This window comes from Hyperolius riggenbachi, chromosome 1 (assembly GCF_040937935.1).
Source record: "Hyperolius riggenbachi isolate aHypRig1 chromosome 1, aHypRig1.pri, whole genome shotgun sequence".
Classification (NCBI taxonomy): domain Eukaryota; kingdom Metazoa; phylum Chordata; class Amphibia; order Anura; family Hyperoliidae; genus Hyperolius; species Hyperolius riggenbachi.
This window is the reverse complement of record NC_090646.1, coordinates 643,498,221-643,526,208: the sequence shown is the minus strand read 5'-3', so window position 1 is coordinate 643,526,208 and position 27,988 is coordinate 643,498,221. Positions and strand designations below refer to the sequence as shown.

The 27,988-nt window shown below is 46.2% G+C and overlaps 1 protein-coding gene across 7 annotated transcripts in view; it reads left to right on the top strand.

Moving 5' to 3' along the window:
- The window catches only part of DCC (DCC netrin 1 receptor), a 1,000,213-nt gene that overhangs the window by 565,916 nt on the left and 406,309 nt on the right, over window positions 1–27,988 (top strand). For all 7 annotated transcript variants that reach the window (XM_068251343.1, XM_068251342.1, XM_068251341.1 and 4 more), the window contains one exon: window positions 14,081–14,235. In XM_068251343.1, the coding sequence (XP_068107444.1) occupies window positions 14,081–14,235 (155 nt within the window). The remainder of the gene's footprint in view (window positions 1–14,080; window positions 14,236–27,988) is intronic.

The following is a 27,988-nucleotide window of genomic DNA, read 5'->3' as shown; positions in this document are numbered from 1 at the left end:
AGTTGATGTCAAAGGTGTAACATCCTCAGGTCCCTGTTACCATTCCAATTTCCATTTCAATCATGGGGGCATATAATTCAAGAAGTATTTTTCCCATGGATCCCATATTTTATCATAGGTGGTTTCTGAGTCTCGTAATAGAGCTGTTAAGAACTCCATTAGCTTGGTCCATCTGATTTTAGCCATAATCTCAGGCATTGTAGGACAACAGGGACTGCGCCAATTGGAGGCTAGTGAGAGTCTGGTGGCCGTCAGGATGTGATTTATTAGTCTCACAGTATGTTTTTTGATTTTAGGGATAGGTTTGCCTAATAACATGTATATAGGATCCATGGGGATGTGAATACCTGTTACTCTTAGGATCAGGACCTGGATATCTGTCCATAGAGATTGAATAGCTGGGCAAGACCAAAAGATATGTTCCAGGGAACCTATATGACCACACCCCCTCCAACAAGTGTTAGATACATCTTGATAAATCTTAGCTAATACTTCAGGGGTTCTATACCATCTGAATAGTATTTTATAGATATTTTCTTTCACTTGCGTGCACATAGAAGTGTGCTTAGCGTTTTCCCAGATAGAAGACCAGTCTTCCAAGCTTATGGTTTGGTTCAGAGTTTGTTCCCACTTTGTCATATATGGATGATTAGGTTTTGCGGTACCAGATTTATCAAGAAGCAAGGTATAAATTGCTGAAATAAGGCCTTTTTGATGTCCTTCATGCTCACACAAGCGTTCAAATGGGGTGTAAGTAGGTATGGGGTTAGTGTCCTTAGAGAGGGATTTCAGGAAATGATAAATTTGATTGTATTCCATAATAATTTTAGCTGTGAATCGTGTCTTCTCCTCTATTGTTTCTTTGGTTACAATTTTTCCTGTTCGTGTGTCAATCCAGCTGCTGAATGTAGTGTATTGAAGGGTGAACCATCTGCCCATAAAATCTTCTGTCATACCTGGAGTGAAGGCCGGGTTTCCTAGTATGGGGTATAGTGGGGATATGGGGGATCTGAGGTTGGCCGTTTTTGCGGTTGCCCGCCATATTTGTAGTGTGAATTTAATAGTAGGGAGTAAGTGAGTAGTAGGGATCTTAGGTGGGGTCTGGGGCCAGATTAGAGCAGGTAATGATATTGGGAAGATACTCATTGCTTCAATGAGGCCCCATTTAGTGAATGTTTTAAGAGTGGACCATTCGGAAAGTTGTCTTAGATGTGCCGCTTGATAGTATAATTTTAGGTTGGGTACTCCCAGACCTCCTTGTTCCCTGGATGCCATTAAAATCGTGGATTTGATTCTGGGTTTGGAGTTATTCCAAATAAATTTTAGGAAAGCACGCTGTAGTATTTTAAACTGTAAGGGTGGTACTTGTATGGGAAGGGTCTCAAACAGATATAATAATCGTGGCAATACATTCATTTTAAGGGAGTATATTCTGCCAATCCATGATATCTTATATGCCGTCCACTTATGTAGGTCTGAGAGTATAGATTGAATTAGAGACGGATAGTTTGCTTTATATAGTGTAGAGTAAGTTTGAGTCAGATGAATACCTAAGTATTTGATGGTGTGTGTCCTCCAATTGTAGTGAAAAGTGTTTTTTAAGGTTTCAAGTAGGTTTTGTGGAGTCTTAATAGGTAGTGCCTCCGTCTTTTCCTGATTAAGTTTAAAGCCTGAGATGGATTCAAAGTTCCGTAGTATGGTGTGTAGGATAGGAAGTGTAGTGAGTGGCTGGGTCAAGGTTAACAGGATATCATCTGCGAAAAGCGAAATTTTATACTCTCGGGTTCCTTGCCTAATGCCCATAATATCTGGATTCTGTCGTATTGCACAAGCGAGTGGTTCTATACTAAGAGCGAATAATAGAGGGGAAAGGGGACATCCTTGGCGTGTACCATTGTGAATAGGGAAGGGTGTTGGGGACGCGAAGGGCAATTTTACTGAGGTGGATGGAGAGGAGTAGAGGAATCGTATTAGAGTTAGAAAAGGTCCGTTGAACCCCTGATGTTCCATAACTCTGAAGAGGAATGGCCATGATAATCTGTCAAAAGCCTTCTCTGCATCCAAACTTAGAAGCAGAGAAGGCTTCCCAGATCTATTCATTAGTTCTATCAAATTGACTACCTTCCTTGTATTGTCTCCTGCTTGGCGGCCTAATATGAAACCAACCTGGTCATTGTTAATTAGGAATGTGAGGATTGGGTTTAAGCGGTTAGCCAGGACTTTAGTGATTATCTTAAGATCCGCATTAAGAAGCGATATTGGTCGGTAGCTTTGTGGGAGTTGTGGGTCCTTCCCTTCTTTAGGGATCATGGTAATGAGGGAGCTTAGAAATGAGTTGGGAGCAATTTTCCCTTCCATAAGCGTATTGGCTAGGAGGGTCAAATAGGGGGCTAAAATGAATTTAAACTTTTTATAGTAAGAATATGGTAGACCGTCAGGGCCAGGGGCCTTAGAAGAAGGTAAGAATTTAATTACTTCTAGAATTTCTTCAGTAGTTATAGGGGAGTTTAGAAGTTGGGCGTTTTCTTCCGTTAGTTTTGGTAGGGGTAGTTGATTTAGAAACTCGTCTATTTTAAGCATATGTGTAGGATGGTGGGATGGTTGGGGGAGATTATAAAGTTGTTGATAGTAATCTGTGAAGATTTGGGCAACTTTTTGAGGGTGGAAGTGTGTGGTTCCTTGAGGATCTTTAATAGAGTAGATATGTTGTTGGGATGATTTCGGATTTAATTTTCTAGCAAGAATGGTATGGGGCTTATTACCCCTTTCGAAGAAGAGTTGTCTGGTCCATCTCAGGCTTTTTTCCAGTTGTGTGGTTTGGAGGGTTTGGATTTCTTGTTTTATATTGTGCAGAGCGGTGTAGTGTGTCTGGGAGGGTTCGTCTTTATAGAGGTTTTGTGCCTGTTTAAGTTTTGAATGAAGGGTTAGGAGTTTAGATGTCGCTGCTTTTTTACGTTTGGTAGCTTCCGAAATGAATACTCCCCTAATAAAAGCTTTGTGAGCTTCCCAGAGTGTCCCTACTGATGAAACCGAGCCCTTATTTATGTCAAAGTAAGATTGCAACTCATTTGTCAGACTTGAAAAAAGTTCTTTATCTTGTAACAAAGTTTCATTTAACCGCCAAAAATTTGGCCTATGGCTATGAGATAATAGGTCAATCTCTGCGGTGACAGCTTGGTGGTCTGACCATGCAATTGGTTGTATGTCAGCTTCCTTCAGCAAGGGTAGTACAGAGGCTGTTGAAAACAGATAATCTAATCTAGAGTGGGATGCATGTGGTGGAGAGAAAAAAGTGTACTCTATAGAGGTGGGATTAGATATCCGCCATAGATCCAGCAATCTATATTGTCTCAGTAGTGTTCTAAATTTACGAGAATTACGACTGTGGGAGGATGTGGTGGTCTTATTAGGAGGAACATATCGGTCTTTTATATCAGAGAAAGCTAGGTTGAAATCTCCCCCTATTAGTAGGGTGCCCTTAGTGCTTTTAAATAGTTTCCTTAGGAAGGTTGTTAGGAACGATATTTGGTCCTGATTAGGGACATATACATTAGCTAGAGTGATAGGTTTTCCTACTAGAGAGCCAATTAGTATTAAGTAGCGCCCTTTGGGGTCTATGATAGTCGTAGAGATCTGTAGGGGGAATGTTTTTTTATAGATTATGGCCACCCCTGCTTTCTTTTTGGGACCTGAGGCTAAACACACCTCAGAGTATAGTTTATTGTATAAACGAGGTGGGTCTGTTTTGCATATATGAGTCTCTTGTATGAAGGCCAAATCGATATTTAGTCTTCGCAAGTCTTTGAACAGAGAGAACCTTTTCTGAGGTGTGTTTAGTCCCTTGGTGTTTAGAGTTAGGAAATTAACCATTGTCAAAGATGATGTGAGCGTTTGCATATAATCTGAAGACAGACCCAATAGACCTAGAAACAATACCTAATATAGATAGAAAAGTAACAATAATAAAAAAGGCAAAGCTATAAACATATATAATAATCTGAGCGTTGATCTGGCAAAACATGCCACTGTTATTACAGTGGTCTGTTGTAAGGGCAACATAAAACTGCTGCCTGTATGGGGACCTCCCCAGGTTGGTCGCTCGTAGCGACGGGCGACCAAATTGGGAGAGAGTCCCCCGAAGGTACATGAGGAGTCTAAGGAGAAGACAAATAGCAATCAACATAGTAACTATGTGATATAGTGGTGAGAGAGATCGATTTCCACCGCCAGCTTTGAAAGTGTATTCAGTTCGCTTCTAGAGTTAAGGAGCAGCAAATCAGATAAAGTTTAACGGTTATAAAAAGGGGAAAGCAGAAAAGCTGGGTGTGTGGAATGGGTAGGTAGTGTAAAAGCAGTATCCTGTCTCTATAGGAGACGTAAAAAGATATGTTGAGGCCCACTTTCAGGTTCCAGACGGTTGATCTTCCATATTGTCAGCTCTGTCAGGAAAGGTAATACTGCGAATCGGACCTTGCGACCATTCTGAGACATGTCGCACCTTCCGTGGGGGTGATGACATAGGTGACGAGCGGAACGTAGATGATGGTGTGTTAGGAAGTTTAAGTCCCATTTGTTTAAGGAATAGGGGTGCATCATCAAAGTCAGATAAGGTGAAAGTCAGGCCCTGTCTGTTTACAATCAATCGAAAAGGGAAACCCCATTTATATGGGATATTAGCATCCCTGAGTAGCTGCGTAACCGGTCTGAGAGCTCTACGTTTAGCCAGTGTTATTAATGATAGATCGTTGTAAATAGCAATATCGTCCCCTTTAAAGGAAATGGTGGTTGTGCTTCTTAGAGCTCTAAACAGGGCGTCTTTGGCCTCATAGTAGTGTAGTTTCGCGATAATATCTTTGGGTCTTGAAGTACCAGGGCGCCGTTCACCTAAAGATCTGTGGGCTCTGTCGATCCTCCACATTTCTTCTGGCATATCAGGCAGGATAGTATGGAACAGTTCTTTCAGATGAGCCCCAATATGTTCACTTTTTACAGACATGGATACCCCTTTAATGCGCACATTTTGTCTCCGCTCTCTGTTTTCCATATCTTCTTGTGCTGTACGCATTGATTTTATATCAGTCTGCATGAGTTGCTGCTCTTCAGCTAAGTCAGCTTGTTTAACAGTTAGAGCATCCATCTTGTCTTCTAGTGTCTGAGTGCGCTCCCCCAGCCCTGATATGTCTGCCCGGAGCTCTTGTACAGCAGTTAGTATAACCTTTTGCAAGGAGTCATGGAGGCTGTGATAGTGTTTGTTTAACGTTTGCTCCAGTAAGTCTGCTGTGAGAAGCTGCATATTCCCCCCTGCACTTGCCTGGTCGGAGAGCTGGGAGTCCTGATGAGCTGCGTGGCCAGCGCCATCTTGGCTGGGAGGGAGGCGCAGGAACTTGTCCATGATGCCCGCTGGAGGGGTGCTTTTCTGGGCCCCTTTGCCCGTCATAGGTTGCGGAGAAGGTTGCGGAGGTCGTCTCCCTCAATGCCGCCCGTTTTTGAGGCTGGATACGCGGAGGTAATTGCTGCTGGCGGCGGTGGAATACGGAGCTCCTCTCTTATGCGGCCATCTCCCGCGGCTCGCGCATGCGCCCTCTAGCATAGGTTTTTTTCTGATGCCCAACCCTAACCTCTCCTTAACAGAAACCCCTTCCTGATGCCAAATTGTAGCCTCCACTAAACATAAATCATTACCTGATGCCCAACCCTAGCCTCCCCAGAACATAGGTCCTTACCTGACTTCCAACCTTAGTGTCATTTCAACATATAGCCTTATGTAATGCCCAACTGTAGCATACCTTTAACACATATAACTTTTCTTCATGCCAAACCTAAGCCTCCTGCTAGCATAAGTCCATACCAGATTCCAAAGCCTAAATTAACCTCCCCCCCCCCAACGTAAACCTCTTCTTGATGCCCAATCCATAACCTCCACCATCGTTAACACATTCCTAATGCCAACCGTAACCTTCCCCCAGCATAAACCCCACCCTGGTGTCAACCTTAACCTCCCTCCCAACACTAGCTCCGTACAGTTGTCTAAGCCTAACCTCCTCTCCAATGTAAGCACCTTCTTCAGGCCCAGCCCCAACTTCTCTCTATCATTAACTCCTTTTTGATGCCTGTCCCAAACCTACTTACTAAAATTACCCCTTCCTGACCTCTTCTCTATCAAGAGTGCCTGACTGTGTACTCTCCCCGCCATTCTCCCACCTCAAGATAATTCCATTCCTGATGCCTAGCCCTAGCCTCTGTACTCTAACATATATATCTCAACTTTCCTACCCTTCTCCCATTCTCAATCCTCACCTTTCTGTCTGGAACCTAGTCCTAACAAATAACCCTGATATTCACCTCTGTTGCATTCACAGTATAAAACAGATGACATTCACCCTGAGCAAAGCAAATATTCCTTTTACCGGAGTACCACTTTAAGCCTAAAAATGGAGCATAAGATCTCTTCTGACATGGCCCTTCTTCCCCACCCTGGTATTTGTCTCATCAGATGAGTTGAAGGTCTCTCGGCCAGCGGTCCTGAAGGACAGAACTTTCGGCGTCATCTCCGGAGAGTTGATTTTTCAGCCTGATAGCTTCTTTATCCGAAACGACTGTCCCTCTGGTTTCTCAGCTTCGCTTGCATTCCAATCTCCAGCATTATCATAATGGAACATAATTGAATTACTTTATTCTGGACGGAGTGGAAAACAAAAGCAATATATTAAACAGTTACAGGACAACTATAATTACCATTATAATTTACTTTGTCACACAGCGCTGACTCTGTGCCCAGCGCAGGCATTCTCGTCGCTTCTCCGGAGATATACGATTATTCTTAACAATTTGCCGGGATGATGATTGTGTGGCTTTTAATTGTAAACAAGGAGTTTGACTACTGTATAACCTCAGAAAGAGCTCTGCGTAATTCAAATGACTTATGAGCTGGCAGAGGTTCCTAAAAGGATAATTGTAATGACAGCACGTTCCAGGATTTCGAAATAAGGAAAGTATTCGCTTTAGAACTGACATCAAAGCACCTGCAGATTAGTTTTGAGGGACCTGCATTTGTTGGCAGGAGTTTGCTTTTGCTTCCTACGAACACTAGAGGTCACTGGTGGGAGGGGAATTGCTTGTCCAGAATAACTGTGAACCAGTCTCCTTTCTCTCATCAGTGACCTCTAGTGGCTCAAGTGCACCAATTCAGAATCCATCAACATTTTTTCCTGCTGCTAAATGCCAGATTCCTTCAGGGTACACAGTTCCTGGATTTAGTTTTTTTTTCAACTAATCGTGCCTCTATCTAACCTACTAATGGTGGGATGTCAAACTCCAGTCCTCAAAGGGCTGACAGCCTCACACATTTTTGGCACAGCTCAAATTAATGGATGGGACTGAATCGGGAAAGGTATGGCTTATAAAGTAGAACATATTTCTCCATGTCTCAATCCATTCTAAACACTGGCATGAAAATGGCCCTCAGTGACTGGAGTTTGACACCTGGCTGTGCGCAAATGTACCCCCAACCAAACCCTCCTATTGGGGTCCTCAATTTCAGGGGGTCACATGACTCACTCTTCCAAATGAAGTGACTGGATCTCCTGAGAATCAGCACCGCAACCTTGCTATACTCGAGGCTGCCCCGTTCCCCTGAACATGCTTCCCTCCCATGGGATAGAATAAGAAGGAAAAAAAAACCAATACTAATCCCAATTCTATGCTATTGTTCAGTAGCCACACTACTATAAAGGGAAAACGGGCTTATAGATTAGAATAACAGCCACGCCCACACTGCAATACACAGAAAAAGGAGTGAGGTCTACAGACACCACGCCCCCTCCTAGGAAGCTTTGCAGTTGGGCAGGCTGCTGTCTGTGTTGACATGGCAACCTCCTCTACAAACTAATGGAGATGACTGACAGATTCAAAAATAATGTCTCCGTGAGAAACAGTAGAAAAGGGGTTTCTGCCTGGGAGAACTTGCTTATGTTTGTTAACACAGCACTAACTGCGGAATATGACTAGTACTGGTTTACTATGGAAGGAGGGAGACATTTCACATAGCTAATCAGCCTAGGCTAGGCTAAGCATTACTGGCAGCATGAGGCTACAATATACAGCAAAATATAGATATCTGAGGTGTTTCTGGTGCTAAAACCAGGAAAGTGGCTGTCCTGAATGATTGATTGAATTTTACTACATTATGTCATTATAGTACCTCTTTATTTTCCAATGGGAATTATGAGCAAAGGGAAAAAAGGAGGTATTTAGAAAAATTGTTCTGAGAACATTGAATTATATTTTTATTTAGGCATCTAAATATGGGTGCAAAAAAAACCCAAATTGGACTAATTTAGCCCTGTATATGTGCAGTGCTAGGAGTAATACTGAGGCTATCAGCGGCAAAAGCCACGTTCTCGGTAAACTCCAGACATCCCCTTTCCATAATGTTTCATCTGATTCTCTACAGTAAACCCCAATGGAAGTGCAAAATTCAATATAAGCATTGAGAGAGGCTTGAATTGGAGAGATGCCGCAGTTGAGTTCAAGGAATACCACCGAGAGAGTCACCGGCTCTCTCTTATTACCTGGTGGTAAAGCCGCTCCTCGGGGACCTCATGCATTGGAAATCAGACAATAAAGGCAGCCTTCCCAGCATTCTATCCCTTCATGTAGAAATTATACAGACTTCTAATAACGTTCACAGGTCTCCGAGCCCCGGGGAGAGGGGTCTGTCTTCTCTCCGGACCGCAGATAGTGATTAACTCCCGATACATCACTGGCAGCCCTCATCACCGGCCCGCATTCACCCGAGAATACAAAGCTGCACCCTCTGCTCTCCTGTTTACTGCTTTCTTTACTTTTCCTGGGTTTTAAGCGTATTCTTTTCCTGCAGAATTGACAGTCCTGAGGCTTTAAAAACAAAGAAGTGAACATAAAGGTGTAATTGTCATGCTGATAAAGAAGTAGGCACGTGATTCAAGAGAGATGGGACAGCACATCCAGGGGCGTAACAATAGACCCTGCAAAGGATGCAGTTGCAGTGGGGTCCAGTAGCAGCAGGGGGCCCCGTGAGGGGGAAAAGTTTATCTTCCCTGTCCTTTCTGCTCTCTGCACAATTGTTCTGATAACTGCATCTGCTCAACCACTGACGGTATCAAGGAATCATATAAAGATATGTACACAGTCCCTATTCAGTGCAGCAGGGTCTTGTGTACGACCCCCAGCCTCTCCATCTCCTTCCCAAATGCTGTGTACTGTAGTGATGCTGGAAAATTCTACAGAGCCAGTTCTGCCACTTCAGAGATGGACAGAGTGAGTGTAAGAAAAAGCTGAGGCTGGGAGCACACTCGTCTGTCAATTTTATGTGTGTGTTTTTCTGTCTGCGTTTTCTGCACACTATGGGCTTCATTCACTAAACCGTGATAACTCAAATATCACACCTTATCAAAGATTTCACACCTTATCAAAGTTAACACGCCTTATCAGAGTAGCATAGGAAGGAAGTACTCAAAATAGTTATAATAGTATTTTTTCACCTGCTTTTTGGTACTTTTTCAATTGCAAAGTGCTGAAAAGTTACTTAAACAGAAGATGGAAAATGTATCTTCTAGCAGAAAACTCAGGAGAAAAAGTTTATTGCAAATGGGCCTCGGAATCTCTTTTCTTCTCATCCTCTGCTATCCTCTTCTTTCTTTTTCTCTCTTCTGCTCTCCTGTCCTCTCCTCTACTTTTCTGTCCTCTCCTCTCCTGTTTTTTCCTCTCCTTTGCTTATCTTTCCTCTCCTCTGCTCTCATGTCCCCTCTTCTTCTCTGCTCTTCTTTCCTCTCCTCTTCTATCATTTTCTCTCCTCTGCTCTGTCCTATTCTGTGCTCTTCTGTCCTCTCCTCTTCTGTCCTTTCTTTTCCTCTCCTCTGTCCTCTTCTTTGTTCTTCTGTCCTTTCCTCTTCGGTCATCTATTCTGCTTCTCTATTTTCCTCTTCTGTCCTGTCTTCTTCTCTGCTCTTCTGTCCATGCTCCATGCACATAGTGCCCTGTCTGGGATCCAAACCAGGAACCCAGCACTGCTGATCCAAGTATAAGCCAACCCCCAACCTTTACCTTTAACCACCCTGGCGTTCTATTAAGATCGCCAGGGCGGCTGCGGGAGGTTGTTTTTTTATTAAAAAAAAAAATCTATTTGGCTGCATGAAGTTGGCTGCATGAAAGCCCACTAGAGGGCGCTCCTGCTGCATGCGATCCGCTCCTTGTTTTGCTTTTCTCGTCGCCATGGCGACGAGCGGAGTGACGTCATGGACGTCAGCCGACGTCCTGACGTCAGCCGCCTCCGATCCAGCCCTTAGCGCTGGCCGGAACTGATTGGTCCGGCTGCGCAGGGCTCGGGCGGCTGGGGGGACCCTCTTTCGCCGCTGCATGCGGCAGATTGCCGCGCTGCGGCGGCGATCAGGCAGCACACACGGCTGGCAAAGTGCCGGCTGCGTGTGCTGCTTTTTATTTCATTAAAATCGGCCCAGCAGGGCTTGAGCGGCACCCTCCGGCGGTAATGGACGAGCTGAGCTCGTCCATACCGCTAAGGAGGTTAATAAACTGGAAAAAATGTTTGACCTGAGTATAAGCCTTGGGGTGGCAAAGCCACAACACCACTCACAGCCATGGCCAGCCACAACCATATATTAGAAAAGCAGCAGATTGCATTAATAAGCCAGAACATAGGCCTACAATGGAGATGGACATGCAAAGAACTCCTGTTGCAAAGTTTACGCTGGCATAAAGATAAAGCAAGGAATGCAGAGCCACATAGTCATGCATCTAAAACTTGATATAGGATTGCAATGATTCTCACCCCTCAGTAGACACTGTCCCTGGATGCCTTCCAAAGCTACAACTCGAGATGAGGTTAGCTGGGACCTCCCATGGAAATGTCAAGTGTGTGGTCTCCCTCAGATGACGCTCCACTGTGCATAGAGTGGGGGCACTGTGCAGGTTACTCAAAAAGTAGTGACATGAGTATAAGCCGAGACCCCCCCTTTAGATCACCTTTTTTGGCCCAAAAATTAGGCTTATACTCAGTATATATAGTATGTTATAAGATGGCTTTTGCCGTAATAACACGCGTTATATATGGTAGATTATTGTGCTTCATTGAGTTTACTGTTCCAAACACAGATCGCTTTAAAGCTTTTACAATCGCCAGCATTCCCCCCTGCTGGCTGCAAGCAGTTTATTTTATACAATATATTCATACAGGTGTTTTTCAATATTCGACTGCTCATAATGCAATAACAACCTCTACATTGTGAATACAGTAGATTTTTATGCTATCTTTAATATCTGCCAGTGGTCCTTTGCAGTCTCACAACTCTCCCCTCCATCACTACAACTCCTGGAACACGGCAGATACAATTATATAAAAAAGACTTCTTGCAATATGCCTGCCGCTGCCTATTTACATTTCTCTTAATGCCGCGTTGGTATTTATATTTAAATTTTATGCAAATGTATGGATCTTCGCAATATCTGGTGTTTCCCGCGAATTAGCTTGGCAGACAAATGTCATCGAAATATAAATATGCTGAACTGCTGAAATCCCAAAACGGGGCACAGGCCAGAAAAACACGATAGCATTGTTATTCAGCTATTCTGTGGCTTGCGGAGAATCCTTATCAGCACTGGAGGGCAGAGCCGGGACAAGGTCTTCCAGCACCCAAGGCTGAGACACTAAAGTGTGCACCTCTGTCCCTCCCACCCCAGCCGTCACACACTGATTGCTATTATCCTAAGAGACGCCCCAGGGCTTCAAACCCCCCCCCCCTCCCCCAGCACCTTAATCTCTAGTTATCTGGCTTGCAGTCACTGCCATGTATCACCTTTTCTTATTTCTTTCTGCTTCAAACACAATAGGGGAATGATAGCTGAGTGAGTTGTGCGCCCCCTCCTACACTGCACCCTAAGCCTGGAGCCTCTCTCGCCTCTGCCTCGGCATGGCCCTGAGGGCCCGGGAGAGTTCTGATCTGCCTGGCTAGGCGAGGGGATTCTGCACAGGAAAAAAGGTGCACCTTAACCCCTTAGCAGCCAATTTATTTGGAGACTTGCAAATGCTCCAGACCAATTTATTTTAGCACCTTTTTATATTTTTTTTTGTTACCTTTCCTTGCTTCTGATTAGAATTTATGTAATGTGTATTGGCCACTTGTCACTAGGGGGCAGTGTGAGACAATAACAGAGGACTTCTGCTTTCAGTTTCTACATGTTCTGCTAGCAGAGAGAGATCAAAACATTCCAAGAACTTACAGCACAAAAAATGTGGCCGTCTGAGGTCAAAAGCCGAGCACTTATCTCAAACGAGATAACTCTATTGAAGCTGCTAATGGGATAAAGGACACCTGAACTGAGACGGATATGGAGGCTGCCATATTTACCATCACCAGTAGTGATGAGCACAAATTTCGTATAATCGTAATTTTGCATAGCAATTCGTAATTACGGTGTGAAATCATAATGCAAAATGTCGTTAAAATCGTACACTTTAATTTGTAACCGTATTCAGGATCCGTTATTTTGAAATTGTTCTTACAATTTCGTGCTGACTTAAGTGGTAATAGCAAATTCCCCATACATGCTATCATCACCAAAATTGCGGACCTGAACTCAGAACTTCCTTTCTGGTTTAAGGAACAGCATAATAACCTTGAAAGGAAAAAAAATGTCCTTGTTACAGCAGTGTACTTACTTCCTGCTTTCATGGAAGCAGCCATGGGGTTAACATCCTGTGTTTACATATTAGCTGCTCTGCTGAGGCTGGGAGCTCAGATTACAGCTGTGATTAGTCAGTCACAGATGAGGGGGGATTAGACAGGCTAAATACGCACAGGGTGCATTTCTTTGTTTTTCTTCTGTCCTGTTCAAGATTCAGGACCACTTTAAGGGGAATAGATAAGACGAAAAGATTCTCAAAAAGATCTTGTAGTTTTTACAAATGCAAAGGAAAAATGGGTTTTAAAGTGGATCAGAGATGAACTTTTACTCATTGCATTCCTCAAGCCAAATACTTTTTTTGTTTTGTTTTAATACTCTAATTCCCTATAAACTTAACAAGCCTCGCCCACGGCTCCTTTTGTGCCTCGGCAATGTAGCAAGGGCTTATGGGAGCTCAGTCTGGGCAGGAGGAGGAGGAGGAGGTACTTACTAGCCATTGATTTCAGAGGCAGGAGGGAGGAGGAGAGGGGACTGAGGTAGGGGTCACACTTGTCTTTCAATTTTCTACACTTTGCAGAAAACTGAAAGACAAGTGTGACCCCTGCCTTACAGCAGCTAATGTAATTTATAGAGAAAACTGACAAATTGCGCAAGATGTCAGTTTTTTTTCTGCATGCGAAATCTGCATTAAAGTGTGACCTTGCTTATTGATTAACATGAGTTCTCAGTTGAAGTCAGTTTTTCTGTGCAGAAAACGCATACGAAAGCCGGTAAGTGTGACCCCTGCCTGAATTTACACACAGGCAAGCTGATAGCATCTCCAGCCCTCAGCCTGTGACAATGTGACAAACAGAACATGGCTGCCCTCATTGTATCACAGGAATAAATAATCATAAACTTTTCAAGCTGTTTGCAGCTAGATATGCTGTGTAAACTATCTAAACTGTAGATAAGATATCTAGACAAGTTACTTGTTATAGTTAGTTTTTCATCTCGTATCCGCTTTAAACTAATTTTTCTAAATATAAAAAAACATTTTTTTCTTTGTGTTTTCTCAAAAAATACAAGGGGCTTGATTCACTTAACCTGTAATAACTATTATCATGGTGGCGCTAGCGTTTTGCGAGCGGTATATGGCGCATAACATTTTTTGCGAGAAAACGACCACAATTTTGCACGAAAATTCGTGTTTGCATGCGAAAACCGTTACGCGCGTTATAATGTAAAACACTAGTGCGACTGTGATAATAGTTATCACGGTTTAGTGAATCAAGCCCTAGGTCTATTTGATCAATTATCGTTTTGACTCCCCATCCTTTCCGGCCTGATTTCCAGCAGATAACGTTTTCTCAGGCTTCCCGTGTATAATCCATAAACAATACGGTTGTGTTTTTGTTTGTAGTTCCTCCCCGCTTCCTGAATCACCCGGCCAACCTGTACGCCTACGAGAGCATGGATATCGAGTTTGAGTGCGCTGTGACGGGCAAGCCGCCGCCCACCATCAAATGGGTGAAGAATGGGGAGGCCGTCATTCCCAGCGATTACTTTCAGATCGTGGTAAGTGCCGCTTCTGTTACTTCCAATGCTTTTTATGTATAAGATTCAAATCTAATTCTAAATCTGAAAGACACGAAAGCTTTCTAGACTTTCTAAAGGTGTTTATTGTGTTTAGTCATCGCGGATGCAGAGTAACTGGAACTAGGTTACTTCCAGGATTCTGTAGCTCTCTCCATTAACCACTTCCAAACCACAGGTTTTTTCCCCTTAAAGTGTAACTGTCGGGCATAAAACCAAAAATCGATTTTTCATTTTTTATCTGGTAAACAAGTAATAAGGATGCTAACCAGGCAATCCAAACGTTACAATCACAATTACTTTTGTTGTTGATAAATGATCATTCCCCAGTTTACCTGACTCTTATTTGGTACACACAAAATTAGGTACACATTGTAACGATTGGTGAAGCACAGAGAGGATCTGATTACCAGTGATCTGCAGTATCACTGGGAATACAGATGTATACCAGATTATAAGTGATCTGCAGTATCACCGATAATCCGATATACTAGCTAACCTCTGTTCACCTGAGTAGAGTGTAGTGTTAGGTGTAACAGTAACACTTAGAGGACTAGGCCTCAGTGCAGCAAGGAGTACTGCACAGATTCCTTCCGCAGACCTGAGCTCTCCAAGACGGGAGGAGTCAGACTGACAGTAGGAAGGATAGTCTGAAAGTGACACTCAGGAGGAGATGTCACTGACAGGACGAGGAACCGCCTCCAAGGGTAAGGTCGGTTCTCGAGGTCGGACAAGCCAGGTCGTACACACACGGACCGACAAAGTACAGATTCAGGAGGCAGAGGCAGAGTCTAGGTACAGGCAGGGTTCGGCAACAGGGTATCAGAAATATTGAGGTACAAGATCAGGAGGCAGAAACAGAGTCTAAGGACGAGCCGGGGTTCGGCAACAGAGTATCAGAAATATCGAGGTACAAGGTCAGAGTTCAGGAGGATAGTCAGGCAGGCAAAAAGTCATAACAGATAATCACAATCAAACTAGTACTTTAGCTATCAACAGAATCTAGCTAAGTGTAGGATTACAGCTCCAGCTGGTCCCGGCACACTTGCGGATCTGACTACGGATCTGGGTGCTCCCACATATGTGATCGCAACGCCAGACACCAGAGAAATGACCAGCTAGCAGTATATATACCTATCTGTACTCCCAGCACCTCCCTAAGTGCTGGACCAATGAGGAGTGGAGTCAGAGTCAGCTGACCAGCCTGGTCAGCTGACTCACTTCTGACTGAAATATAAATCCTGCCTGAGTGCGCGCGCGTGCGTCACTCTAAATCTAGAGGGACTAAGAGTCCCGGCCACAGCAGCCCCGCTCTGCGGTGTCTCCGCAGTGGGGGTATGCGCGCTAACCTCCGCGTCCAACGCGGCGGTTTCTCCGCGCTCCGCTGAGCCCTGCACGGAGACAGCCGCCTCATACCGAGAGGAGGCGGGTGCCTCTCCGTGTGCAGGCTCACTATGCGCGGAAGGAGCCGCCTGCCGCTGGCTCATGGCGGCGGCTCCTCCACGCTTTCTCACAGTACCCCCCCCTAGGAGTGGACTCCGGACAGCTCCCTCCAAGTTTTCCTGGGTGCAAAGTGTAAAACTCCCTCTTCAATTCATCGGCATGCATGCGAGTCCCTGGTACCCATTGTCTCTCCTCAATGCCGTACCCTTTCCAATGTACAAGATATTGTACCGAGTTTTGCACAATGCGTGAATCTAAAATCTTTTCCACCTCGTATTCAGGTTGATCATCTACCAACACAGGAGGAGGAGGAGTGGGACCCACCTGGACCGCAGGTTTGAGTAGGGACACATGAAACGACCTTACTCCCCGCATGCTGGCAGGAAGATCAATGGCGTAAGTCACGTTATTGATTCTTTTGGTCACTGGGAATGGACCCACAAACCTGGGACCCAGTTTGGCAGAAGGCTGCTTCAGGGTCAAGTGACGTGTGGATACCCAGGCTAAATCCCCTGGCTGAAACTTCCATTCCACGGATCGTCTCTTGTCTGCTTGACCCTCCTGACTCTGGAACGCCTTCTGCAAATTCCCCTTAACAATTCCCCAATTGTCCCTGAGTGACCTCTGCCAATCCTCCAGTGCTGGAAATGGAGACGAGACAACTGGAAAAGGGGAGAATTTGGGTGACCTCCCTGTCACAATCTGGAATGGCGAGAACTCAGATGAGGAATTCTTCAAATTATTTTGTGCGAATTCCGCGAAGGGCAAAAATTTTACGCAGTCACTCTGTGCCTCCGCAACGTAACATCTTAGGAATTGCTCCAAAGACTGGTTGATACGTTCTGTCAGCCCATTGGTCTGTGGGTGGTAGCCTGACGAAAAAGACAATTTCATGCCCATTTGGTGGCAAAATGCCCTCCAGAATCCAGACACAAATTGGACTCCCCTATCCGACACAATGTCTTCCGGAATGCCATGCAGCCGGAAGATGTGAATCATGAACAACTCGGCCAGTTCCTGAGCCGAGGGGAGTCCTTTCAGGGGCACAAAGTGGGCCATTTTGCTAAAACGGTCGACTACCACCCAAATGACCGACATTCCTTCAGACCTGGGCAATTCTCCCACAAAATCCATGGACAAGTGGGTCAATGGCTCACTCGGGGTGGGCAAAGGCTGCAGCTTACCTACAGATGCCAGCCGGGAGGGTTTATTCTTGGCACAGACCGCACACTCCCTGACATACTCTTTGCAATCTGTTGCCAAAGAAGGCCACCAAGCACACCTGGCAATCAGATCCTGCGTTCTGGCAGCTCCAGGATGACCAGCATTCTTATGGGCGTGAAAGAGATGCAGGACTTGTAAACGAAAAGGCAAAGGGATAAACATAACCCCTTCGGGTTTTCCCTCAGGAACATCCTGCTGAAAGGGGCCCAAAACCTCTGTCCAATCCTCCCAAGTCTCCATTGCGGCTAACACTATTTCCCGCGGGATGATGGACTCAGGAGCGGGTGGCTGTGCCGTTTCTGGTTCAAAACACCTGGAGAGGGCATCTGCCTTGATGTTTTTGCTGCCTGGGGTGTACGTGATTATAAACCTAAACCTTGTAAAAAAAATAAAGACCATCGGGCCTGACGGGGACTTAGCCTCTTCGCCCCCTCGATGTATTCCAAGTTCTTGTGGTCGGTGTAAACTGTGATCGTGTGTTCTGCCCCCTCTAACCAGTGGCGCCATTCCTCAAACGCCAATTTAATGGCCAGAAGTCCCGGTTGCCTATATCGTAATTTCTTTCTGCAGGTGAGAACCTACGGGAAAAGTAAGCGCACGGGTGTAATCTGCCCTGCAAGCCTGATCGTTGAGACAACACCGCCCCCACCCCCACTTCTGAGGCATCAACCTCCACGATAAAGGGAAATGACGTGTCCTGTCCACATGCCTCAAAATTGGTGCTGAGCAAAATAATTTCTTAAGAAGAGAAAATGCTGCCATGGCTTCAGGGGACCAGTGGTTGGTATCCGCCCCTTTTTTCGTCAGACTGGTAAGGGGGGCAACTAACATGGAGTACCCCTTAATGAACCTCCTGTAATAGTTCGCAAAACCTAAAAATCTTTGTAGGGCTTTTAACCCCACCGGCTGTGGCCACTCCAACACAGCTGTGACCTTGGCAGGATCCATTGAAAGGCCCGAGGTCGAAATTACATACCCTAGGAACGTGACAGTGGTCACCTCGAAAATACACTTTTCCACCTTAGCATAGAGCCTATTTTGTCTTAATTTGTTCAAAACAAACTTCACATGGACCCTGTGCTCGGAGAGGTTATTGGAATAGATTAGTATATCATCAAGGTATACCAACACGAATCTACCCAATACCTCCCGGAATACCTCATTGATTAATTCTTGGAAGACGGCTGGCGCATTGCACAACCCGAAGGGCATCACTGGGTAATGCCCGCTGGCTCATGGCGGCGGCTCCTCCACGCTTTCTCACAGTACCCCCCCCTAGGAGTGGACTCCGGACAGCTCCCTCCAAGTTTTCCTGGGTGCAAAGTGTAAAACTCCCTCTTCAATTCATCGGCATGCATGCGAGTTCCTGGTACCCATTGTCTCTCCTCAATGCCGTACCCTTTCCAATGTACAAGATATTGTACCGAGTTTTGCACAATGCGTGAATCTAAAATCTTTTCCACCTCGTATTCAGGTTGATCATCTACCAACACAGGAGGAGGAGGAGTGGGACCCACCTGGACCGCAGGTTTGAGTAGGGACACATGAAACGACCTTACTCCCCGCATGCTGGCAGGAAGATCAATGGCGTAAGTCACGTTATTGGTTCTTTTGGTCACTGGGAATGGACCCACAAACCTGGGACCCAGTTTGGCAGAAAGCTGCTTCAGGGTCAAGTGACGTGTGGACACCCAGGCTAAATCCCCTGGCTGAAACTTCCATTCCACGGATCGTCTCTTGTCTGCTTGACCCTCCTGACTCTGGAACGCCTTCTGCAAATTCCCCTTAACAATTCCCCAATTGTCCCTGAGTGACCTCTGCCAATCCTCCAGTGCTGGAAATGGAGACGAGACAACTGGAAAAGGGGAGAATTTGGGTGACCTCCCTGTCACAATCTGGAATGGCGAGAACTCAGATGAGGAATTCTTCAAATTATTTTGTGCGAATTCCGCGAAGGGCAAAAATTTTACGCAGTCACTCTGTGCCTCCGCAACGTAACATCTTAGGAATTGCTCCAAAGACTGGTTGATACGTTCCGTCAGCCCATTGGTCTGTGGGTGGTAGCCTGACGAAAAAGACAATTTCATGCCCATTTGGTGGCAAAATGCCCTCCAGAATCCAGACACAAATTGGACTCCCCTATCCGACACAATGTCTTCCGGAATGCCATGCAGCCGGAAGATGTGAATCATGAACAACTCGGCCAGTTCCTGAGCCGAGGGGAGTCCTTTCAGGGGCACAAAGTGGGCCATTTTGCTAAAACGGTCGACTACCACCCAAATGACCGACATTCCTTCAGACCTGGGCAATTCTCCCACAAAATCCATGGACAAGTGGGTCAATGGCTCACTCGGGGTGGGCAAAGGCTGCAGCTTACCTACAGATGCCAGCCGGGAGGGTTTATTCTTGGCACAGACCGCACACTCCCTGACATACTCTTTGCAATCTGTTGCCAAAGAAGGCCACCAAGCACACCTGGCAATCAGATCCTGCGTTCTGGCAGCTCCAGGATGACCAGCATTCTTATGGGCGTGAAAGAGATGCAGGACTTGTAAACGAAAAGGCAAAGGGATAAACATAACCCCTTCGGGTTTTCCCTCTGGAACATCCTGCTGAAAGGGGCCCAAAACCTCTGTCCAATCCTCCCAAGTCTCCGTTGCGGCTAACACTATTTCCCGCGGGATGATGGACTCAGGAGCGGGTGGCTGTGCCGTTTCTGGTTCAAAACACCTGGAGAGGGCATCTGCCTTGATGTTTTTGCTGCCTGGGGTGTACGTGATTATAAACCTAAACCTTGTAAAAAAAATAAAGACCATCGGGCCTGACGGGGACTTAGCCTCTTCGCCCCCTCGATGTATTCCAAGTTCTTGTGGTCGGTGTAAACTGTGATCGTGTGTTCTGCCCCCTCTAACCAGTGGCGCCATTCCTCAAACGCCAATTTAATGGCCAGAAGTCCCGGTTGCCTATATCGTAATTTCTTTCTGCAGGTGAGAACCTACGGGAAAAGTAAGCGCACGGGTGTAATCTGCCCTGCAAGCCTGATCGTTGAGACAACACCGCCCCCACCCCCACTTCTGAGGCATCAACCTCCACGATAAAGGGAAAAGACGTGTCCTGTCCACATGCCTCAAAATTGGTGCTGAGCAAAATAATTTCTTAAGAAGAGAAAATGCTGCCATGGCTTCAGGGGACCAGTGGTTGGTATCCGCCCCTTTTTTCGTCAGACTGGTAAGGGGGGCAACTAACATGGAGTACCCCTTAATGAACCTCCTGTAATAGTTCGCAAAACCTAAAAATCTTTGTAGGGCTTTTAACCCCACCGGCTGTGGCCACTCCAACACAGCTGTGACCTTGGCAGGATCCATTGAAAGGCCCGAGGTCGAAATTACATACCCTAGGAACGTGACAGTGGTCACCTCGAAAATACACTTTTCCACCTTAGCATAGAGCCTATTTTGTCTTAATTTGTTCAAAACAAACTTCACATGGACCCTGTGCTCGGAGAGGTTAATGGAATTGATTAGTATATCATCAAGGTATACCAACACGAATCTACCCAATACCTCCCGGAATACCTCATTGATTAATTCTTGGAAGACGGCTGGCGCATTGCACAACCCGAAGGGCATCACTGGGTACTTCATCGGGTGTGTTGAAGGCCGTCTTCCACTCATCGCCCTCTCTAATGCGGATTAGATTGTATGCCCCCCTCAGATCCAACTTAGAGAAGATTTTTGCGGCTGTGACCTGCGTAAATAAATCGTCTATCAAGGGTAACGGATACCAATTTTTTACCGTGATTTTATTGAGGCCCCGATAATCAATACAAGGTAGGAGACCCCCGTCTTTCTTTTTAACGAAAAAGAAACCGGCCCCAGCAGGCGACCGGGAGGGCCGGGTGAACCCCTTGGCCAAGTTATCACGAATGTATTCCTGCATAGCCATCTTCTCTGGACCGGACAAGTTATACAGGTGACCCCTAGGAGGCATACAACCAGCACGGAGATCAATGGGGCAATCGAAGGGGCGATGAGGAGGTAATTGTTCAGCAGACTTGGGACAAAATACATCGGAGAACTCAGAATACTCTTTGGGAACCCCCTCCACACAAATCTTGGTCCGACCCAATGTCACCTTCCCTAAACACTGTTGGTGACAATGATCGGACCATCTGGTTACCTGACCCGTAGCCCAGTCTATGTGTGGAGAATGGACTTGTAACCACGGCATGCCGAGGATGATAGTGGAGGTTGACATACACAATACAAAAAACTTTAGTTGTTCCCCATGCAGTACCCCTAACGTGACTTTCACCTGCGGAGTCTGTGACAGGGGACGATCCCGTTGCAGAGGGGAATCGTCTACTGCCGTGACCTGAATGGGGGGACTTACTGGAGTGAGGGGAATACCCAACTCCTGAGCAAATTCAAGGTTCATAAAATTAGCCGCTGAGCCAGAATCAATAAAAGCCTCAGTGGCTACAGACTTATTCTCCCATGTAATCGTACAGGGGAGAAGCAATTTTTTCTCTTTTTGGGGTGAGAAAGGTGTGCCTAGGGTGTCACCCCCCACTACTCCTAGGCAGACTCGTTTCCCGGCTTGTTAGGGCAGTTTCGCACTCTATGCCCCGCTTCTGCACAGTACAGGCACAATTGTTCAGCTATTCTCCGCCTTCGCTCCACTTGGGTCAGTTTTGATCGACCAATCTGCATTGGCTCGGGTGGAGGTAAGGCCGGAAAGGAAGAGACAGGCGGAGATGTCGTTACTGAGGGTGCAGCGGATGGTGCCGCATAAGATGTCACCCTGACACGGTGACTGCCCCGAGTCTGCCTCTGATGGCGTAGCCGACGGTCGACTCGAATGGCCGATGAGATGGCCTCATCGACTGTCTGGGGCTCGGGTAAGGTTAGCATTAGCTTGGAGACCTCCTCCGACAACCCAGGCAGGAAGTAATCCATCAGGGCATAGGTGTCAAATCTGGCGGTAACTGACCACCTACGAAATTCTGCCGCGTAATCCTCGACCGAGCCTCTGCCTTGCCGCAAAAGTTTGAGCTTCCGCTCAGAGGTTGCCGCAAGGTCAGGGTCATCGTATATCACTGCCATGGCCTTAAAAAATTCCTCTACCGAGGTCAGAGCTGTATCTGTGGGAGGCAGGTTGTATGCCCAGGACTGGGAATCACCAGTTAACAAGGTTTTAATAAAAACGACCCGTTGGGTCTCAGTCCCCGAGGATTGGGGTCTCAACTCGAAATATGACAACACTCTACTCTTAAAATTCCGGAAGTCAGACTTGTGGCCGAAAAATTTGTCTGGTACGGGCATACGTATGTCATCACTACGAGGGGATCGCACCGAATCAACTGACGTCTGAAGGGTTTGCACAGAGCCTGTTAGGGCATCAATTAAAGCTTTGTGCTGGCCCAGTGCTTGATGGATGGTATCCACCGAAGTGGCAAGCACAGTCAGAGGGTCAGCACGTGCGTCCATCTGTTAAAAGGTCTGGCGTTCTGTAACGATCGGTGAAGCACAGAGAGGATCTGATTACCGGTGATCTGCAGTATCACTGGGAATACAGATGTATACCAGATTATAAGTGATCTGCAGTATCACCGATAATCCGATATACTAGCTAACCTCTGTTCACCTGAGTAGAGTGTAGTGTTGGGTGTAACAGTAACACTTAGAGGACTAGGCCTCAGTGCAGCAAGGAGTACTGCACAGATTCCTTCCGCAGACCTGAGCTCTCCAAGACGGGAGGAGTCAGACTGACAGTAGGAAGGATAGTCTGAAAGTGACACTCAGGAGGAGATGTCACTGACAGGACGAGGAACCGCCTCCAAGGGTAAGGTCGGTTCTCGAGGTCGGACAAGCCAGGTCGTACACACACGAACCGACAAAGTACAGATTCAGGAGGCAGAGGCAGAGTCTAGGTACAGGCAGGGTTCGGCAACAGGGTATCAGAAATATCGAGGTACAAGATCAGGAGGCAGAAACAGAGTCTAAGGACGAGCCGGGGTTCGGCAACAGAGTATCAGAAATATCGAGGTACAAGATCAGGAGGCAGAAACAGAGTCTAAGGACGAGCCGGGGTTCGGCAACAGAGTATCAGAAATATCGAGGTACAAGGTCAGAGTTCAGGAGGATAGTCAGGCAGGCAAAAAGTCATAACAGATAATCACAATCAAACTAGTACTTTAGCTATCAACAGAATCTAGCTTAGTGTAGGATTACAGCTCCAGCTGGTCCCGGCACACTTGCGGATCTGACTACGGATCTGGGTGCTCCCACATATGTGATCGCAACGCCAGACACCAGAGAAATGACCAGCTAGCAGTATATATACCTATCTGTACTCCCAGCACCTCCCTAAGTGCTGGACCAATGAGGAGTGGAGTCAGAGTCAGCTGACCAGCTGACTCACTTCTGACTGAAATATAAATCCTGCCTGAGTGCGCGCGCGCGCGTCACTCTAAATCTAGAGGGACTACGAGTCCCAGCCACAGCAGCCCCGCTCTGCGGTGTCTCCGCAGTGGGGGTATGCGCGCTAACCGCCGCGTCCAACGCGGCGGTTTCTCCGCGCTCCGCTGAGCCCTGCACGGAGACAGCCGCCTCATACCGAGAGGAGGCGGCTGCCTCTCCGTGTGCAGGCTCACTATGCGCGGAAGGAGCCGCCTGCCGCTGGCTCATGGCGGCGGCTCCTCCACGCTTTCTCACACACATAAAGGAAGTTGCAGGGCATGCTGGGTTGTCCTTTTTTGCTTCTCTTCTTCCCCTCAGACTTAACTAATGCAGCCTGATTGGCCGAAGCCTCTTTCCCTCTTGTTTTCCCCTCCCACACCTCTGTTCCTCTCTCATTGGCCAATATTTCTCATGCTGAGACAATGCACTTTCTATATTGAAGGGCGGGCAAATCAGGCAGAGAGAAGTAAGGGAAGAAATGACATCAGGATTGGCTTCAAAATAGCCACAGTTAAAATGGGAAATGCTAAGAAGGATTTTCTCTTCTTTTTTTACTGTAGAAAAATCACTAAAATCAAAACGTGGACAGTGCAATTATATATATATTATGTAACTAGAGCAAGTATTTATCTACTTATATACGTGTTGTTGTTTTTTGAGATAGTATGGCTGACAGCTCCTCTTTAAAAATCAGAGCACTTTTCACATCATGCTCCTCCCATTCATTAGCCAATAACTTTATTTTTACTAATCACAACAAAATGATCTATATATTGTTTATCTGCCACAAATTAGGCTTTCTTTTGGGTATTACTTTTTGCTAAGAATTATTTTATTTTATACACATTTTAAATATGAAAAAAATCATTATTTCTCAGTTTTCAGCCATTATAGCTTTAAAACATTTCAGAATCAGAATCGCTTTTATTTCGCCAAGCACGACTGGGTCGTGCCCGGAATTGGGCTTGGCACAACAGATACAGATACAGGGCGTATGCATAGAAACGTAAGAGACATCAGGACATAGAACATAGTAGACACATTTCATCGCATAAACATAACCATAAGCCACATAAACATAACCATAAACCACCAATCCCATCACTTCATCACATAAGCATAAACCATAGATCATAGTTTTCCCTGACCAGGTGGGTTACATGCCTAAAAGTCAGCGTGGAGGAACAGGGGCAGCCTAAGGGGGGAGGGCATGAGCAGAGTTTATCGCGTTCAGCAAATTTACCGCTGAGGGGAAGAAGCTGTTTTTGTGTCTCGTGGTCTTTGTCGCCATGGACCGAAACCTCCGATACCTCCGCCCCACAGGGAGCTGACTGAAAAACTGGTGGCCAGGGTGGGAGGGATCGTTTGCAATCTTCAGTGCTCTGGAGCGTAGTCTGGCCTTATAGAGGGAGTCCAGGGCTGGAAGTTGGTTTCCGATGATCCTTTCCGCTGACCTGATGACCCTCTGTAGTTTGTGTCTGTCGCTATCGGTGGAGCCAGCATACCAGACAAGGATGGAGGAGCAGAGGACAGATTCAATGGTTGCGGTATAGAAGCTCCTCAGGAGTTTTGGGGACATGCCGAACTTCCTCAGTTGGCGGAGGAAGTAGAGCCTCTGCTGGGCTTTCCTCTGGGTGGAGACAGTGTTTGCCTTCCACTTCAGGGTGTTGGAGATGGTGGTGCCCAGAAGGCGTACACCGGGCACTCTTTCCACCACCATCCCTCCAGTGTGCAGTGGAGGCGGGGTGGAGGCGTGCTTCCTAAAGTTGATGATAGTCTCAACGGTTTTTGCATTGTTGAGGACCAGCTTGTTCTCCCTGCACCAGTGGCAGATCCTGTCAACCTGCTGGCGGTATTCCTGCTCGTCATTGTTGGAGATCAGGCCGACTATAGTGGTGTCATCTGCAAATTGTATTACCTTGACAGAATCTGCCAAGGATCTGCAGTTGTTCATGTACAGGGAGAACAGGTATTGTGACAAGACGCAGCCTTGTGGGGCCCCGGTGTTGATGATCTTTGGTTGCGAGGAGGTGGAGCCCAGCTTGACAACCTGAGATCTGTTTGTAAGGAAGTCTTTGATCCACAGTTGTAGGGTGGGGTGGACCCCGAGCTCAGCCAGATTATCTTGTATTATATGGGGGCTAATGGTGTTAAACGCCGAGGTGAAGTCGAGGAGGAGGACCCTGGCATATGAATTTGGTTTGTCAAGGTGATTGTTGACAAGTTCCAGACAGATGTTAATGGCATCGTCGGTTGACCTATTTGCCCTATAAGGAAAGTGATACGGGTCTAGCTGGGCTTCAGTTTTGTGTTTAAGGAGGGGCAGACAAAAATGTAGAAGCGCTCTCTGGTGCATTAACCTCTTTAATCACTTCATAGCAAAGATAAAAATCTACGTACAAGATAAAATATCTTTTAAAACATATCACATGAACCTGTGGACATTCCAACTCCAACCTCCAGTCGTCAGAAGCACCCCACGATGCCGCCTCGCTGTGGCCAAGTAGCGACTTGGCCACAGCGAGGCGGCATCGTGGGGTGCTTCTGACGACTGCAGGTTGGAGTTGGAAATAAATATGGCAGCCTCCATATCCCTCTCACTTCAGGTGTCCTTTAAGCAGTACTTCCCTCCATGTCTCCAGCAAGCATCAGCAGGAAGCAACTACACACAGCAGTACAGATCATCTTATAAGAAAGGCAAGTAGCACAGTGCCATCTACAGGCCAGAAGTCTAGAACCTAGAGTTGTGGGTTAGAGACATAAGCGAAGGGGACACTGGGCTGGGGATGAGACAGTGAGCCTCCAATGCTACCTATAGCAAATTATAGGCTTTTCATTCTGTTCGCTTATTTTCTCTTCCTCACGATTGCTATCCTCGTTTTATTTTGAGTTTAGTTGGACCTTCAATCACGTCCAAACTTTGTGCCCTTTACAAGAAATCAAATGTTCCTGCACTTCTGAGCCCGCTGAAGTTGTGTACATTAAAGTAAAAGTTAAGTGTCTCTTTTGATACGGCTGCTCGCCCTCCGTGCTTTAGATGATGTTGGCTTTTAATAAAAGCGCTCACCTCTGGTCTCTGTCCTCATCTTCCTCAGACGCGGCACCTGCTGCTCTGTACAAGACTGCGGGATTGCTCTGTGTAGCTGAACTGTAGGCAGGTGGCACTGGCTGCATACAGCGATGAAATAGAATAAAAGTGAGGTGTGAAAAGTTTGGGTATTCAGTCTAATACTTTCTGCGATTTAAATACCTCTAGACAGCCTCGCCAGGCAGCACAGGCCTGACCTGTTTTGCACCACACTACAGCACCTACCAGCCAGTTAGGCCCAGAGACGGACAGGGGTGTAACTATAAATCATTATAGTTATCAACCTCCCCCCCAGCAAAACTTTGATGGGACCTGCCAATGTTTACAACCTTCCCCATGCCTACCTTTTGTGACCTTCATAGCCTGGCCAAATTACCTGATCTGAAGGATGGACCACTTTATCGGAGGGAGTGAAGAAGTAATTGGATCCCAGTCCCCTGTAATTAGGCCCCTGGAGGCGGCCAATTATGTGCCTGGCTATAAACTATGGATAGCTAAATGGGCAGCTGCTAAAGGAAACAGTGTAAGGTGTCCGTTATGGCATGGAGACAATTTATGTATACAGAAGGGGGCGGGGTGTATCTATTCTAGAACAAGAGGATGCTGGAACGCTGGGCTGCCAGAGTAGGATCTTGGTAAAATAGGCACCATATAGATAGCAACGCGGTAATTTGGGCGCCGGAACTCCGTCAGTAAAATGTAAATTGAAGCTATTGTCGGTGCCTGGTTATAGCAGGTAGCAAAATATTTTAGTCACCGGAAATCGTGTGCGGCAGCAGTAAAGACTGCATGGATATCGGCGGATTTTGCGGCGTGTAAATTGGTTATGGTTAGGCATCGGTAGAGAGAGGACTTGAGTGAGCATAGGGTTAGATTAAGTGTTAATAATTGGCAGGATTTTGCTGTGGAGGGAGGACAGTTAGGGTTAGGCATCGGCAGGAGGGGTCGATTAGGGTTAGGCCATTGGTAGAGGGAGGGCTCGTGTGAGAATAGGCTTAGGTTTCGCAATAGTAAGATATTGGTAAAAATTGCAGATATTGACAATTACCACTTCCCAATAGTAGAATATCTGTAATTTTACCGATATACCACTAACGGGTATCTCCAGCACCCAAATTACTGCAGCACCCTTTTTAAATGTACGTGGCCTCTAGACCACCCAGAGTCTCCCCATTACTGAGGTAAGTAACTTCAGATGTACTTTAAGAAATAAGTGACGTAAAAAAAAGTGACACTAGCAGCAGCCCATTTCGATTGGTTGTAAATTGTGTATATCGTGGGCTCCGGTGATTTCTGCCGGCGCTCATGGCCAGGGGGGCCCGCTTGTTTACGGTGCAGCTGGGCTCACAGCATGTCAAAATAACACAATAAAACTTGTAACAAACTTCCACTATGGAATGTGAAATAACGACGCAGTACAACAATGCCCCATAAAGAGGCTGTGATCAATAATGCAATACAAGATACAAGGTTGTCACTCACTCCCATTGTTCGCAGTAAAACTAACTCCTGTGCATTT